The sequence below is a fragment of the Euprymna scolopes genome, chromosome 29, assembly GCF_053919585.1.
Source record: "Euprymna scolopes isolate OS-2025 chromosome 29, ASM5391958v1, whole genome shotgun sequence".
NCBI lineage: Eukaryota > Metazoa > Mollusca > Cephalopoda > Sepiida > Sepiolidae > Euprymna > Euprymna scolopes.
The window spans coordinates 80,930,058-80,949,125 of NC_136510.1; the positions used below are offsets into that span (position 1 = coordinate 80,930,058).

The 19,068-nt window shown below is 35.1% G+C and overlaps 1 protein-coding gene across 1 annotated transcript in view; it reads right to left on the bottom strand.

The window, feature by feature from the left end:
• LOC145252749 (putative cysteine desulfurase) overlaps nucleotides 1–12,842 on the bottom strand; it is a 601,560-nt gene extending 588,718 nt beyond the window's left edge. The window contains exon 1 of the mRNA XM_080112624.1: nucleotides 12,708–12,842. Coding sequence (XP_079968750.1) covers nucleotides 12,708–12,724 — 17 coding nt within the window. The 5' untranslated portion in view covers nucleotides 12,725–12,842. The remainder of the gene's footprint in view (nucleotides 1–12,707) is intronic.
• Nucleotides 12,843–19,068: the final 6,226 nt, after the last annotated feature.

A 19,068-nucleotide genomic window follows, 5' to 3' on the forward strand; every position in this document is an offset into this window, starting at 1 on the left:
GTATGAGCACTTTTATTGATGGTATACACATGAAACTTTAGTCCCCTTCGAAGTAATCTCTGCCAACTGCAATGCACTTATTTTATCGTTCTAATAACTTTTGGAAGGCCCCATATAAGTCATCTTGTGTGAACGTGTAAATAACCCTCGTAACAGCTTCTCCATTGTCTAATAACGACAGCCTTTAAGGTTTTCCTTGAGCTTAGGGAATAATCAAAGTTACAGGGAGCAAGATCTGGACTATAGGGAGAGTGGGGAACTGTCTTGATGCTCATCTTGGTCAAATAGTCTGTGACAAAGATAGAGCACCCGTGGGACAAACTTTGCATAAATCTTGCCCATCTTCAGTTCCTCACCAATAATTGTGTGACAGTTCCCACACTGACATCAACCTGTGCACTTATTATCACTATAGACACACGACGGTCTTTATCCATGAAATTCTTTATTTGGCAAATCAACTCTGGTGTTCTGACTTCCTTACTCCTCCCATATCTCTCCTCATCCCTCACAGACTGCCCGCTTTCCTTGAATCCCTGATGCCACTCAAAAACTGGTGCTCAATTCATGCAAGATGGTCTAAAGGCAGTCTGAAGCATTCCATACGTTCCTGTAACATTTTTTCTACGTTTAAAACAGATACTTTTATTGCATATTGTTCCTCTGAAGTGTTCTCTTGTCCAGATTACATTTTTGAAATTCAACAGTTGTGAAAATCGAGCTTTAGTAAAGTGTATTCCAATTCCTGCTGCAGCTGTTCATTTTAACCTGAAATCATAAGAATTGGTCAGCCATCTCATTGTATGCATAGCAATAACATACTGAATTTTCAAAAGTCCACGACAATTTTAAATGTCTGTACCAAAAAAAGTCTGGAAACTTATTGAAGGCATCTGGTATTTGAACAACTTCAAACGACAACAAAAAATTTTCCCGCCAGCAGAGATTTTTGCCGCCAACCGTACACAGTCAAAGTGAAATTTCATGTAAAACGTCTTCAAATGGTAATGAACACACACACGCGTGCGCGCGCACACACACACACACACACACACACACACACACACACACACACACACAATATCAATGTGGAAACTGACACACGTCAAAAAAGATTCCAAATCACAGAAAACTTCAATTGAAATAACGATAGAGAAGAGAGGGACTAGTTACGTCCCTTCCGTGAGAAAAGTACCGCAAGATACAGAAGAAAAAAAAATTCGCTTATTTCGAAGTGATTTTATCCTCTGTAAAAAAACAGCAAAATGTGCTCTGAGCGACACCTCTCCAGATGTGGCAGTAGTACCCCATCTTAGGACTATCTGACAGTTATATGGTTGCATCAGAGTTTCAGTAATTTCTAGAGCAATAGAATGATGCAATTACGTTCCAGCGGCTTAAGCAGCAGACGTGATGTACGTCTTCGATATATTATGTTACTACTATGTGCTTCCGAACTCTGCCGATCAACAACAACTTTTATAGATCTATCTGAGAGAAACGATTCGGTGGCTGCGAAGACATTAGCAGATATTACATTTGGTAGCAAGTTTGTGAAGCTGACCTTTGTGCAAGAGCCTATTCAAAAGGCTTTCAAGAGATTCAATGATACATTATAACATTACAGTTACTACATTAGCAGTAAACCTTGCAGGACGAAATCCATATAGCTTGTTATTAAGTAGATTGATTTTGCTGAGGTGGTTGGCAATTTCTTGATTTTTCACATATGCAAACAACTTACTTATGGTAGACAGGAGACTGATCGGTCTCTGTTGATATGCAGAAGATGGGATGCGTCAATGATTTTAAATACTGGTCAAGCCAATGAAATTTTCCAAGGAAATGAAAGGCATTTCTCCTTTAAGCAATACTTGAGTAATTTTGAAAGGATAGAGGGAAGTTCCGGTCGGAGATTTTTAAGAATCATGACAGGAATGCTGGCATCAAGGTTCCTAGTAAGTTTGGCAATATCCCGAACAGATACATGAATATCAGTTGGAATATTTGCAATCATCGGGGAAACTTCTGGAAATAGTTGGCTCTCGTCGCAAAGGTTAGAATTTGTTGCCGGTTTTTGCAAAGAGTTTGGTTTTGTTATGTTGCTGAGGAAATCACCCCGAGTCCATTGGTGATTTTTCGAATAGAACCCTTAGATCCGTTCAGTTCTGCGTTTGCTATATTCTAAAGCTTTTGAGAACCAACTTATGTTTAGTGACTCCACACTTCACAATTCGCAAATAGGATCCTTTCGCGTTTTCTGTCAGCCATTGGAAGGTTAGTTTTAAAAGCGGCTTTTGGCGCTTCTACAGAATTAGGACGAGATTTTCTAGTCGATAAATGGAGTTTTCAGATAAAAAGCAATGATTTCAACTGATTTTTTTTTTTGTCAATTCTAATAAATTACAATGGCAGCTTCCAAATTATGCAGTCCAAATTACATGAACATTACTGAATTATTAAATAAAACAGCTTTAACCGTGTTAGCAGGTGAAAATTGCCGCCATCTTGTTTGAATCAAAACGGAAAATTACCTCTCTTTTAAAATCTCCTGTGTGCTCACGATCGTTTTCATCAAATTCTATTTGTTTTATTTTCTTTAATAAATAATTTTCTACCTTATCGGTTTTCGTAATCTTTGGATATAATCATCTTTAAAATACGAGGAATATGTAGATACCATTATTTTTATGTGTAATTAAGTTTTATGATTTCCGAAATTTCGTCCCAATTGTGTAGAAGCGCCCGGCTTTCTTTTTGGGATATATATTGTTTTGGAAATAATTGAGGAAGTGGGGCAGAAATACTCTCGGAACTGAAACCTGATTGCCTGTTTGATCTCTGTTGGCAATTTTTAGAGGGTATAAAACTCGTATTAGCAGTGATTAATTAATCTGTTATTGTGGAGGCGATGAAGGATATATTTTTGTTCTGAAAATAGTGCGCAGAAGAATTTCAAAGACGAAAGATGTAAAGCTATCTGAAATAAGCACTTAAGTATCGATACAGTTTATGATAGGGATATTAGAGAACGCCCTGAACTTAGATTTGATCTTTATGGAGACAACTTAGTAATCGCAAGACCAAATAGGAAGTACTACATAACGGGGTACTTCTCGGAGCAAGATGTCAGAAAAAGATGAAGAAGGCTTGGAAAATACCAATCAGCATCAGGTGTTATGTAGTAGGTCGAACAGAAGAAAGTATCTATCTATCTTTCTATCTATCTATCTTTCTATCTATCTATCTATCTTTCTATCTATCTTTCTTTCTTTCTATCTATCTATCTATCTATCTATCTATCTATCTAACAGGAGAGATGGATGGGAGATGAATGTGAAGATTGTTGAAAGACTGTCAAAATATGGTAAATCGTATTGTAGACAAGTTTACCGGAAGAGCTGGTCAGCTGATCGGATCTGCGTGTATGTTACGTAGATCAGGTTAGCTGGAGATCATTGAGAGTTGGAATTAGGACGTTGAGCAGAGCGGACGGTTTAACAGATCGTCCCCCCCTTCACTGGGGAGAGGGCTGACGTGTCTCAGAATGGCGACTCAGAATTAATCACGCAAGCAAAGATATTCACCTTCCATTCTTCTGCAATCGACACCTGGGAAGTGAATACAACTATATAAAACCAATCACCGTCTTGGAGTCAATGTTTTTCGTCCAAACAGGTTCTAGCCTTCCCTCCAAGAACAAGATGAATTCCAGGTGGGCAAGATCAACGACGCATGAAGGTATGTTCAAAATACATGTATCACACACACACGCACATACACACACACACACATACACACACACATATGAACAATTAGATAGGAATATATCATAAATAGACAGCAACAACATAAGCTAGGGTTCAAACAGTGAAGAATCACCATCAATAGATATCTAGTGACACGTATACACATCAGAATGAACCCTTCGTCCCAAGTACGCATATCAACATTTAGACGATTATACAGCATACACTGTTTTGGTGCCTTTTTGGTACACCATAATATAACACAGGGAGGTGAGTGGGGTTTTCAATAATCCGAATCAGCTGGTAGACAAGAGAAAAGTCACAGCAAAACCTTCTTTCATCATCAGTGTTGCTGGAATATACTAGCTATTTAACATCGTGAACATTGAATTCGTCCCAGATATGGATGTTGGCAGTATGATAAACAGACAGAACCTTGTCAATTTTTTCCCCCAGAGATTCTTTCAAAACGAATAATCCCTCCGCTGTGGGGACGATAAAAGGAAATATGTAGAAGAGCTTACACGGAAACGATTAAAGGGACCACTTAGGGTCTTCATTTTCTAGGTGTCTTTGAAAGTGATTTGCTTTTTAGTTGTTTTAATTAGATTTTATCCCCCCCCCCCCAAAAAAAAAAATTACCGGCCTATCAGTCTTTTTCTACTCTTCACTAAAATCTTTGAAACATGGATCAATTAATACAAGTCAAATCGTCTTCCTTCCTTTTCTTTTTAAATGTAATTTATAAGTAAATAAAGAACGATTTCTCATCATTAAAATCCATAATTCAACGAAATGTTCAATTGCTTTTTAACGCATAAACAACCCCCCTCCCGTCAATTCTTTCTTTTTTTTTTTAATATTGGATTAGTTTCAGTAGAAATCATCGTGTTCTTTATTTATCTTTTTTTTTTAATCCAATTTTAAAGTTTTCTGTGAAAATTTCTGCTCTATATCGACAGTTCTAAGTGTTCCAGATATCTTGCTTGCTAGGACCTCTAGCGATAGTATGCCAACTTGTAAACACTAAACCTTTTTTTGAACGACAGTATGGATTTAAGCAAGCCGGTTCTACTGCAGATATACCAACGGTCATCTCTGAACACATATATCATACATTTGATACGAAAGATAAAGCTCGGGCGATAGCGATTGTTATAACCAAAGAATTTGACAAAGTTTCACATGAAGTTCTTATACAAATTAATCCGTACGATACTACTGGACAAATATTTAATATTAGCAGGCGATCCGGCATTGCCCGGTCGTAAAACACGCTTAAATATGATATTTTGATTAATGCAGATTTCGTATTTATTATTATATTATACTGGATCCAATATATAGTAATGATTTAAAAAGTGAAAAAAAAAAAAAAAAAAAAAAAGAAATGACTTGTGTGCCACCACCGAGAATCGAAACCAAAACGTTTAGCTTACGATTTACAGTTCCCTTTGACTTTAATGCCTGAGCTATGAAAACATGTTTGCCTCAAGACTAAAAATTAAAACATGAACCAATAGCTGTTACGTTACGCATGCATATTCGTAATGCCGTCGTTCGACCTTCACCTGGCAAATTCCATTTTTTTAACTTTCACACTTTTGCACCATTTTTCCCCGATTAAAGCCCAAATAAAAAGTTTCATATGGGTCCGAATACCTATATATTAAGTTTCATGTCTGGAGATCAAAAACTGTCTGAGGAGTTTGGTAGGTAGATGTTTTTAAGCAAACGCATACATAAATATATATATAGAGAAAGAGGTTTGTGTTTACTATAAGCTTTTACGCAAATATTACGCAAGTATAAATCAAGTAAAATGTCTGCATGTATATAATTACACGTAATAGTAAACTAAAGATTATCATCTCATAAGAAAACCGAAAAAAAAAACCTAATAGGAGATTAATTAAAATGAATGTTTTAAAAGAATATGCAAATTAGCTAGATCTTTTGTAGATGAATGCAATACCATGACCCATATATAAAAATGTTTTTTTAATAAATAGAAAAAAGTGTTTCTCATATGATATCAACACACACACACACACACACTCACACAAAATTATAAAAGTATAGTTAATTAAATTCTTCTAAAAAAAAAACAAAAAAAAAACGAAAGAGCTAGATTTTCATCGATGGCCGCACATCAAAATAACGTGGTATTAATGCAGGTGTCACTCGAAAGTTGCTCCTTAGATCTTTATTATTCCTGATATTCGTAAACGACCTCCCTGATGCAATTGCGTCCGGCATGGGTATATTTGCTGATGATACCACCCTCTATTCTCAATATGTGGGCAAAACGAACGCACTCATATCCAAAGCAATGGCTGAATCCTTAGAAAATGACTTACAGTCTGTAGTGGAATGGGTCGATAGATGAATTTAATGCTAATAAGACGAAGATCTGTTTCTTTAACAATTATAATTTTCAACCTTTGTCATGGTTAACATCATCCTACCTGAGAGTCTAACTTCTAAATTCGCAGACTAATATTCATGAATAACATGAATTGGAACAAATACATTGAAGATACTGCCAAGTCTGTTGTAAAGAAAATGGGCTCCCTCTATCGGACTTGGGTTGGTACACCAACCATTAGTCTCTCTCTCTCTCTCTCTCTCTCTCTCTCTCTCTCTCTCTCTCTCTCTACAACAGGATTTAAAAATTCTCCAATCTAATAGCTCCCACACTATCTATCAAGTTCCAGCTCCTGTCTCATCGCCGCAAGGTTGCGTACTTGTATTGTTTTTGTCAAAGGAATGGCTCGTTTATTCATATCAAGTGATTTTTTTTTTGTTTGCTATGTTTGAACTTTTAAAATAATTTATCTTTTCCCGCTCTCAACGCACATGTTATTTTTAAGCGCCAATTTAAAGTCTCTACTCTGCACTGCTCATATATAAAGTTAATAATAAAAATTCTGATTATAACGGCCTTGACCGTGAACCCAGGATGGAGGAGGACTTTAACGAATATGAATCTTGAACCTCTTAAGGTCAATCCTTATCTTAGTTGCAATTAAGTTATGCAATAGACATCTTGTCATAAACAAGGTGCTCTTTATGTATTCTTCTCCCATAAAGGCGCGAAATATGCCGCATAGCAATGATAGTCTTCGAAAATATTCCTCATTGTTCCTTATTATTATTCATATCGCTAACAAATATATACTCCCTCTGGCTGTATATTTTTGTTAGGCTGGAATGATGGCATCATGACGAAAGAACATATACTACACTCTACTCCTCTCCACAAAAAAGATGCAATGAAGGATGATTATAGGAAAACAGAAGTTATACTAAACTATGATCAAAGATAATAACTGGGAGTATGGTATCATGACCACAGAACATAACCCATTTATATAAATAAGACAGTAGATACATGTGTATCTGTCTGTTTGTCTATGTGGAGATATTTAACCAATAAGCTCTTAAACTACTCGTCACATAACACTGAAATTAACAGGAAACAGTAATCTTACACCAAGGATGGTTTATAACCAGCAAAATCTTTGTTTGGATGGATGAATAACGCGAACAGACATGTATCGGCAAATTGAAATGCAAAATTTTAATTTCAACCTGCCGGCATATTTTTACTTCTTTCTGCGCATGCCCAAATACAATTCTTGAACTCGTTTAATAGTAAACTTTTCTTACCTTTTCACGGTAGCTACATCGGCAGGGAACGTTGCTAGAGCGCTAAATATTTTGGTTTCGATTCTAGCTGATAGCACCCAAATCATTTTTGAAAAACTTTTGAAATCAGTACTGTATATTATGTACACTATAATATTTAATAAAGAATTGGCTCTGTACCAATAAATACGAAATCTGCATCGATTAAAATATATTGAAGCGTATTTTATGACCGGGCAAGGTCGTAGTGAATAAATAAAATGACTGCTTCTTTGTTTCTTCTAGTAATTTAATTCTTTTTAAAACAATAAATATTCTCTGTTGTCTTATAAACGATTATTCTCAGTTTAATATTTTTCAAATCAATGAAACGAACATAGTACAATGTATTTATTTAAATATATACTATGTTAGTCGACGGGACATAATTTGATTTTGGAACAATTCATTTCAAAATCTGTAAAGTTCGTACGCACATGAATTACGTTGACGTATTATCATATACCGAACTACTATACTAATAGAATTTAACTTTCTAAATAAATAAACATTGATAATAATCTGCTCGTCACGTAGAAACTAGAAAATACACACGAAAAGTTTTAGGTTTTATGGAATGACATGGCGTTGCTTCGGATGATAGAGAGGTGAGCTGAAACATTCAAGCAGTCTCTTGGAGATCGCTTCTACAAGTGGTTATCCTCTGTTTAATGTCTTGTATGAAAAGTGAAGGGAGTGTCGGATCCGAGTACTCCTGATGTTTCGATTTAGATAGACTGGTAAAGCAGTTTCCAATAATAAAGAGGTAATGTATGAAAGAATAGCATTATGAATGAACATATATTACACTAACTTCAAAAGAAGTAATGTCTGGTAGAATATTATCATGGCAACAGAACAGATACTACATTACACCATCTATGAATGAAACATTGGAAGATAGTACATTAGTCTGAAATAGTGTTGGATATTGACCGGGCAACGCTGAAACATGTGCCGACCGATGATTATTATGATCTTTATTAATGTTTGTAAAAATAGAATGTCCGAAATAAATATTATTTATGTTAAACTTCAAAATTTGCGGAGACAAGTACTTATAGAGATATAAAGGCATGTATTATGTATTGTAATTCACTGGCTGCCAGGTTTGTACGCATGTGCGATAAACAAATCTACTTCTCTCCTACCGACACTGCCACCCCCCATTTTTTAGCATTTGCGGGTGGGTATACTGACAACAGTTATCACGGTTAATTTTGGGGAAATTATCCCCCACCCTAAAAAAGAGGGGTTGTCTACTCCGAAAGCCGTTCTTTACACTGGGATGTTGGGGTGTCTATTCCGAACGCCATTCTTAAGATGGGGAGGTTGGTGGTGTCTATTCCGAAAGCCGTTCTTAACACGGAGAGTTTGGGATGTCTATTCCAAACACCGTTCTTAACATGACAATGCTCAAAGAAGTGAAGTGAAAAAAGTCGTAATTGACTCTTCCAAATTTAAATGAGATTTTCGTAATCAGCATAGTCGAAAGCATATAAAAGTCGTCATGTTAAAGAAAAATCACATGTTTCAGAGTTTGTTAGATGAAGATTGATAATTTGTATTATTCGGCTAATGTCTAACATTCAACTAAATTTCATTATTTGTAATACAGTTTATTTCACAATGTTTCGGCTGATTGAACCCCCGACTTTCATTTGATTATCCTCTTGAACTCGGGAATCTGTACCTAATGAAGGTCGGAGGTTTAATCGGCTAAATCGTTGTGAAATAAACATACAATATGAGAACAGTACTCAGAATACTACAAGTAATAAAATTTAATTAAATGTTTTAAATTTTCTTTTTCTCATTAATTTGTTTTTATAATTATATTATATGTTATAATTAATAATTATATCGTTCTCCTTGTCACAAAAATTATTTTAAAAAGCAGTAGAAGAACTCCAGATAATATATTTTTCTATATGCGACCATCATCATTTAGTTAAACAAAGAAAGAAAAAAACACAGAATTTTCGTCTTTCTTCAATGGAATATAGAGAATTTCTCCTACAATTAATTCCTATTTTAGTCGCGTAATTTTTTTAATCTAAAGTATGATAACACACACACAAACAAACAAATAAACAAACAAAAATAAATGATTTAAATATATTTCAACGAAACAAATGAAATTACAAACGACCACACTTGACGAAATGTTCAAAAGAAAAAAACACGTGTTGCATTTACGTTGGTTGGTTGATTGTTTTTGTTTTACGGCATATCAACCCTTTTCAGGTTATTTAATGCCAAATCCAGTTATTTTGAAGAATAAATTTTTTAATAGAATATATAGTTTTTTTTTTTCAAGTCGGTTCTATTTAACCCATAATTTGGACCCTAACAGCTACTACCACTCCGGGTCAGAGTGAACCTGGGAGCAATGTCAATTAAAGGGTGGCTCCACATTCCCCAAAAGCCTGCAAGCTGGGCCCTCACCATCAGATATAGTTTAAGGTCATATCCAGGACCGTTGTATTTACACTAATTAATAAAAATAACGTAACTTACTTTGCTATATGTTTTTGAACTAAAATTATCCCTTCTAATTGAATGTATCCACATGCATAATTGTTCTTTCATATTTGGAAAAGAAAATACGTGCACTTTTGGTCTGTTTTTATCATTTTCATGGCATCTTGGAACAACGCAACGAAAAACTATTTTTCATGAATCAACGAAACACGTGTAACTTAGTACGAGACTAAGGCCGTGGCTTGTGCCTAATAGCCGTTTCCTATACGTGACGTTATCATTGAGTTATTAAGCCTCCTTAACTAGATGGCCGTGGCTCAGCTGTCCCCTCTACCTTCGTGTAATGATAGAGGTCCTATTGAGAAACTACTGCACGAATTTAGATGTCATTAATCAAATGGCAATTAAGCCATAGGTTTGTAACAAATCAACGCACTGCGCGCCATTTCCAGACTTTAGATTTTGGGTGGGAATAAAAACAGCCGGTTGTAATTCTTAACGACCTAATGAAAGGAAATGCTTTAAAAACATATCTTGCGACTTTTTGGTTCAGTTATACAAATGACAAACAAACAACAAAGTGAATACCGTAAAACGTTAAGGTGATTTGTTAAATTTGTAGAAAAAGTTGCCTATATTGTCCGCTACATAACATAGATCCATAAATCTATAAAAGTGAAAGCGTGTGTGTGTGTGTGTGTGCGTGCGCACGCGCGCGCGCGCGTGTGTGTGTACATTTCTCTACCAAACCATTCTGTTAATTTTCAGTCTCTCAATTCACTCAAGATTTCACACGAAGATTTGGGGAAAGCTTTTTAATCGGTTTTCGGCCACAAATTTGGCTGTCAAAAGGTACAAGTTCAACGATTTGACCTTTGAAGATTCTACCAAACTCCTCTGCCAATTTTGGGTCTAAACACTTGAAATTTTAGATGTAGGTCACTTGGATATGGATCAAATTTGTTAATGGTATTTCAGGCCAAAAAATAAATGTTATGGGGTGAAAATTGGGTTTAAACTTAAAAAAAACAAAATTGACCTCTGCGGTCTCTACCAAATTACTCAGCCAATTTTTGGTCTAAACATTTGAAATTCTACATAAAGTGTATTTAGACATGCGGTACGCTTTTGAAACGGTTTTTGGCCGAAAATTTGGCTGCCAAGAGGTCAAAGTTCGAAATATTTTACCTTTGCGGTCTCTAGAAAACTATTTAGCCAATTTTAGATCTAAATATTTGAAATTTTACATAAAGGGTATTCAGAAATGCAGCAAGCTTTATAATTAGTTTACTTGTCAATTTTGACCTATTTTTTGACCTCTTAAGACTATTTCAACCGGCTAAAGATCCATGATAAATCCAATCATGTGAGAGGCCCTTAACGCCGCTCTGCGACTTTTAGTTTCGGATGAGATAAAGTTATAAAGAGATAAAGAAAATATAGACACAGACAGATAGACAGACAGACAGACAGACAGACAGAGTGATTTTTATAAATTAGATTGGGGGGGGGGTCCCAGGCGTAAAATACGCTTAAACATGATATTTTAATCCGTCCAGATTTTGTAGATATTATTATATATATATAAAGTAAAGAGTTTTGGTGCCATTGAAACCGAAACTGTAGTGTCCAAACTGGTGACGTTCACTGTACTAACGTGACACGCATATGAACTTATTAAAAATTAAAATAAACTATTCAGTAATTGGTCAGTGTCGGAGAAATCCTTTATAACTAAAACAATTTTTATTTTTGTTAGCGTGTCCCATTTTGAGAAGCTGGATTTTCCCCATATTAAAAACCGACCTTGTGTCTAACTCTGTCCTCGTGGGAAGGCGAGTAAATAGGAGCATTACAATCATGTCTGTGACACGTTACCACGTCATTATTAATTTTAACTCCCGACGTACGTGCACACGCGTGAGCGCCCCCCACACAAGCGCGCACACACATATATATACACACACACACATACGCGTGTCTGCGTATGTAAACAATATATATATATATATATATATATATATATATATATATATATTGTTTACATACACATGCACGCAGACACGCGCATGTGTGTGTGTGTGTATATGTGCGTGCGCGCTTGTGTGTGTGGGGGGGCGCTCACGCGTGTGCACGTGCGTCGGTAGTTAAAATTAATAATGACGTGGTAACGTGTCACAGACATGATTGCATGTGTATGTAAACAATATATATATATATATATATATATATATATATATATATATATATATATATATATATATATATATATATATCCAGTTAGGTAGAAAAGTAACTTATCTTGCCTTTGATAACATTTATTTGTTATATATTTGTTTTTTGACAACTTTTTCGAATCTATGTGTACAGTAATACAAACCCTTCTTATTTAACTATAAAATTGTTATTTTTCTCCGATCTTCGCAAAAAAGCACCTGTTAAATATGCAGATATTTTCCTAAACTTTAAAATACACTTGTGGGAAGTGACCTATCGATTTTAGCTTTCCTGATATTAAAAAAATCAATAAATGTTTATTATTTTATCATTATTACCAGCAATGGAAGAGTTTACTTTAAACAAAATTAAATTAAAAAAATAAGCAACAATTTTTCCGATTCCGATACCGATTGCGATACCCCCAAATCTCCCGATTTTTCCGATTCCCGATTCCGACTCCGATTAATCGTCCCAACACTAATATATACGCAGTGAACCATGTAATCGATCATGCAAGGAATGGGCAAAAGTTTGTTCGTAAATAAATTAAAATAATAACATTACCCGAATCTGTCTTTCATTTTGTCTTGTTGTTTGCGATTGTTTTAAAGTTTCGTTCACTTTGTTTCGTTTGGTAAATGTTAGTTCCGTGCGAATGGTGCGTTCATCGTTAGCGATTCGGGTTTCGAACTGGACAACTTGATTGGAAAAGAAAGTTGGAAGGGGAAGAGAAGGGGAGAGAGAGAGAGAGTGTGAAAGAGAGAGAGAGAGAGAGAGAGGGGGGACTTGTTATTTGATGTAACGAACACAAAGAATGGATAAATCTATGTAAGATGCCACAAAGAAAGCTAAAACCTTTTTCTTTTCTGAAAGTGTCAATCGTAGCTAAACAAAGAAACACGGAGAAAATATTTATTTATTCAAATGACGGAAAGAAGGAAGGAAGAAAAGAAATGAATAAAAAAAAAAGGATGGAAGAAAGGAAAGAAGACTAAATCTAAAAAGAAAGAAAGAAAGAAAGAAATGAAGAAAAGAAGAGAAAAAAAAGAAAAATTCAATCATAAAAAAAGAAAAAAATGAAAGAATAAATCAATGGAAAAGAACGAAAGAACGGGAAGAAGAAATCGATAAAAGAGAGAGAGAGAGAAAAAAAAAAGAAAGATTAAATCAATCAAAAGAGAAGGAAAGAATGAAAATAAGAAATCAATTTAAAAAGAAAGAAAAGAAGAAAGAAGGGATGGAAAAGAATTAAAAAAAAGAAATAAAGAAGTAAAGAAAAAAGAATTTTAGAAAATAAATTAAGAAAATGAAATAAGGAAAAAATAAAAAAAGAAAGGAAAAAATAGAAAAAGGAAAAAGAGAAAAAGTATAAGAAAGAAACAAAAGAAAGAAAGGGGGGGTAGAACCAAATTCGAAGGTTATAAACAAAAGTCTAAAAGGGCGCTAAATAGACAACGTCAACCAAAAACCGTATTGAGAAAAAAAAAAAAAAAAAAAAAAGCGAATAAAACACGATTGAAATAATAACAGGATTTCAAGCTTTTATATATAAAGGATGTTTTCTAAAAAAAAACCTTGGTCAAACTTTATCGTCGTGTGACAAGCAATAATAATAATAATAATAATAATAATAATAATAATAATAATAATAATAATAATAATAATAATAATAATTGCCACTCAAATTCCAGAACAGACCATGGGTCATTCACAATGAGAAATCAATGGTGCAGTTGGTGCACGGATGTTGTGATGACACAGCATGATTTGTAACGTTTACTAAAAAAAAAGCGGAGAGTGTCGGGAATCTGGGGAGACTTGTTGTCACTCAGACTCCAGGGAACATCGCATATTGTTGGTACCAGTAAACAATCACTGACGATAATGACTGTCGTGACAACAACAACAACAACAACAACAACAACAACAACAACGACGACGACGACGACGACGACGACGACGACGACGATAATAATAATAATAATATAATAATGACGAGGCTATTGTCACTCAAATTCCAGAGACAGCCGTTATCATCGAAGACTTAATGATAAACGGCTGTTGCGAGAATACAAAACGATTTGCAACAGTGATCGAAAGAAGCGGAGTGTGCTGGAAACCTGAGGAGACTTGTTGTCACTTGGACTCCAGTACTCCACGGAACATCGCCCGTTTTTAGCGATCACTAAAAATGAGACGCATGGAAGTTTCTAAAGAGTAAGAAACAATAATGAAACGGAGAATACTGGAATCCTGAGGAGGCTTATTTCTCGTTCAAATTCAGGAGGAAATCAGCGGCCGTTAAAAAGACGAACACAATGGCAAAAACAGCTGACTTGTATTTTTATAGGAACAACGGGGAGTACTGTATATCTGGGGAGACTTGTTGTCACTCAGACTCCACTTTTTTTTTTGTTTACTTGTGAGCGATCACTGGTAATCTGGCTCGTGTGAGAACTCCTAGCGAGCATTAATAATAACTAACTTCTCGGGTTAGTACTGACTGCGGAAAGTTGTTCGGAATGACCTGGGAAAATGGAAAGTCCGAGTGTGTGAGTGGGGAGGGGGGTAGCGTCAGCCGGACTTTAACATGAATATGGACAAAGCTTACTTCAAATTCTCATCATCTCATAAACAGGTGGTATGAAAATACCAAACTACAATAATAATTGGATGGAACTGAGAGCACTGGATATGCTGTCACTCAGTTTCCAGGTATACTACCAATACCATTACTACTAATAATACTAATGCTAATGCTTCTAATAATAATAATAGAAGAACAGGAGGAGGAGGAGGAGGAGGAGGAGGAAGAGGAGAAGGAGAAGGAAAAGAAAAGTCGTTCAAACGAAACTATCTCTCCGAATAATGTTTAAAGAATAGAGGGGTCAGCGTCAATCGTGCGGCACACCGCCACCGGGTCATCGAGTGGCCGAAAAGGGGAATATTGTTTGTTAGAGATTGACCCCCACTATTTTTTTTTTTTTTTTTTACATTTTCATCGTCCTCCCGCTTTTTTTTCTTTTTTTTTTCTTTTGTTGTGTTTGTCTGTTTGTTTGTCCGTTTAGTTTTAGCCGGGAGAAGAGGATGAAGATAAGACAGACGATGGAAGGAAGGAGCAGAGAGCACAGAGAAGAAGAGGCGAGACGAACCGATCTATACAACCACCAAGACTAAAACTGAATTGACGCTCGACGAAAAAAAAAAGGTTTTGTCGAATGGGGGGAGGGGGGGAGACAAGCACCTGCCACTAGCAAGTGCGTGTGTGCGTGTTCCAACGCACGGGAATATGTAAGTGTGTGCGTGTGCGAATGCGAATGTGTGTGTGCGTGTCTATGCATATGAGAGTGTGCGTATTGATATATGTGTGCGTTCAAATGTGTGTGTGTTGGCGCACATCGTTCCAAATTAAAAAAAAAATTAAAAAGAAAAACTTGTGAACAACGGTGATGTTAATTTGGACTTCTTCTTGATGATAATGATGATGATGATGATGATGATGATGATGATGATGATGATGATGATGATGATGAAGACGACGCTGCTGCTATTGCTGCTGCTGCTGATGATGATAATGATGACGACGATGCTGCTGCTGCTGCTGCTGATGATGATGATGATGATGAGGATGATGAAACTCTGACATTGATGATGATACTTTAGTTGGCTTTCAAATTTCGTGAGAATTGTTACACTCGTGGAAGTCGAGGTGACAGCACTACTAAATCTAATATATCTCCTCCGTAAACTAAAAGTCGCAGAGCGGCGGCGCTAGGAGCCTCAAATAATTGGATTTTTTTACAGACCGTTCTTTTATGGGTCTTAAGCCGGTTAAAATAGTTTTTAAGGGTCAAAAATAGGTCTAAATTAAAAAAAAAAAAATCGTTATACATTTTGTACATTCATCTTAGTTTATTTTTAATTTTTAATCAGTTTATATCCGTGTCACGTTGGTACAGTGGTAACGTCACCAGCTTTGGATACCACAGTTTTCCTTTCGGTATTGATTCTAGCTGATGGCACCCAAATACGTTTTTTTTTTTTTTTTTTACTTTTCAAATTCCGACTCTATAATAATATATATGAAATCTGTACCAATAAAAATATATTTAAGCGTATTTTACGACCGGGGAAAGCCAGCCCCTTCTGTTAGTATTAAATATAAATTTTTTATCACAGTCACTATCGTGAGTTTATTGTGAAGAAAAACATTTATACAAGCATTAAGAAATTTCGGGTTTGTATTACTGTACACATAGATTCGAAAAAGTTGTCAAAAAACAAATATATAACAAATAAATGTTATCAAAGGCAAGATAAGTTACTTTTCTACCTAACTGGATATATTTTTCGTGTTTTTATTCAATGTAACATGTTTATTCTGCTCGAAAACCATACTGTGTTTACCGATATATTGGAAAATTCAAAATGGCACCCGACTCTCTCTTTAACACGTTTGGGAAAAGGTGCTATAAATATAAAACTAGACAAAATACTGTTAGAAACTCGCTCAATATATATTACCGTGACATAGGTTGACATATAATCGGTGGTTTTTAATAGTATCTTGTCTAGTTTATTATTTATAACACCTTTTCCCAAACTTACCGTGTTAAAGAGAGAGTTGGGCGCCATTTTGAATTTTCCAATACATCGGTAAACAATGTATGTTTTTCGAGTTGAATAAACATGTTACATTGAATAAAAACACGAAAAATATATCCAGTTTGGTAGAAATGTAACTTATCTTACTTTTGATAACATTTATTTGTTATATATTTGTTTTTTTGACAACTTTTTCGAATCTATGTGTACAGTAATACAAACCCGAAATTTCTTTTCTTTTTTTTTTTGTTGTTGTTGTAACAGGAATCTTTTCGAGCTAAAATCAACTAATGCACACTTTAAATATGTAAACATTATGTAAAGTTATTCTATAGTCCAAATGAACGACCAATTGGGATAACTTGCTATTCTTAACCTAATGTTTATATGTTTAGATGTTTATATATTTAAATGTTTATATATTTAAATGTTTATATATTTAAATGTTTATATATTTAAATGTTTATATATTTAAATGTTCATATATTTAAATGTTTATATATTTAAAGTGCGTATTTCTCAGTACAAAATGTGTAATAGATTTTAACTCGAAAATATTCCACATATAATAATATTTAACAAAAACAAAACAAAATAAAAACTATTGCCTACACAGAATTTTTTTTCTCACAATAAACACAAGCCATGATTTAGTGATTTTATCATATTGTTTCTGTGTGCGTATGCGTGTTTGTTTTTGTGAATGTGTTTGTATATTTTTCGTATGTGTTTTTATACATGTGATTTTTGGTGCGTATATTTTTGTTGCTTTTTGCGTATTTTTGTAATTTATTATATTTTGTATCTGTGTGCCTGTACTTCGTTTTTAAGTTCCTTACGATGTGTGTGTTTTTGTGCGTGTGGTCTTTTTGTATTTTGTGCGTGTGGTCTTTTTGTATTTTGTGTGTTATTGAATGTTTCTTTGTGCCTTTACACGTGTGTTTTTGTGTGCTTTTTGTCTATATGTTTTTCATGTATCTGTTTGTGTTTTTTCCTGCGAATGCATTTTTTATACGTGTTTTATTTGTTTATATTTTTACATCTTTATACATATTTTCTGTGTCGCCGGAGTTTTTGCTTCGACACCAAAATTAAAGTCTATACCAGTGTTTCTCAACCGGGGTTCACAAGGACCCTTAGGGTCCATGTAATATTTCTGGGGGGGGGGGTTGCAGGTGAATTCTTATGCCCAGTGGCTATGAAGAGGCCCACCAAGAAAAAAAAAAAAAGAAGGGAAAAAGGGTCCATGGGTAAAAGAAAGTTTGAGAACCACTGGTCTAGACCATTCTTGTAATGATCTTTTCCCTGATGATTGCGGTATGATGCTAATCCTGTGCAATTCTAGGAGGTCCACCCTCCCAATCTTTGCCTTTTCTCTTTGAAAAGGGGGTTAATTTATTGCTAATCGTTTAAGGCGCCACCCCAGGAAATGCCAACGGGGCTGCCCAGGCATTTTTTGCAGGCCAAAATACTCCTAATCAGAGGCGCTGGCTTTTCAATCCCACTTCTAATCCACCCGCGGTGGGTAGGGGAAGGAGAGATAAATAGTCTCTAGAACATGTGTTTTTTTTTTGTGTGTGTGTGTGTGTGTGTGTGTGTGTGTGTGTGTGTGTGTGTGTGTGTTCGTGGTGTATGTTTCTATGTTTTTTTTTTGTTGTGTGTGTATATGTGTTTTATTTGTGTTGATTGTGTGTGCGTGTTTTGCACAGTTTATATGTGTATATGCTTTATGTTTTGTTTTTCAGCAGTTGAATGCCCAAGGGACAAATAACAAGAGAGGTTTCTTTTTCATAAGAAAGAGGCTTCTAATTTCCACACCTACTTTTGTCGATGCGCCGACAACGCATAAGTGATGGGAGGTGGCGAAGGGCACCTCCACACACCTCACAGATGGGGGTAGAGGGTGATGGCGTTTGGTGGTTTGTTGTCGTTCCGATACTCTAGTATATTTAGATAGCTACTACTCCAAGTTTGAATAGCAGAAGGTTTCAATACAAATAAATACGGCATTAATTTTAGTACGGCTTTCCTGTTTTATTGTATAGATGCCACATTTGTGTTCGTTTAATGACGAAAAATGGCTTGATTGTCTAGTTAATGGCATATCAATATCTTTTGAGTCATTTACTGCCCAAATACAATAAAATTCAATGTCTTATGTGAACGGTATACTGTAGACAATTAGTTGAACACATTTCATTATCATTAATTAGGAACACTATAATGTAATATAAAAATTGGTGAAAATGTGTGTATATATATATATATATATATATATATATATATATTTAATTTATCTATATATCTATAAAAGTGAAAG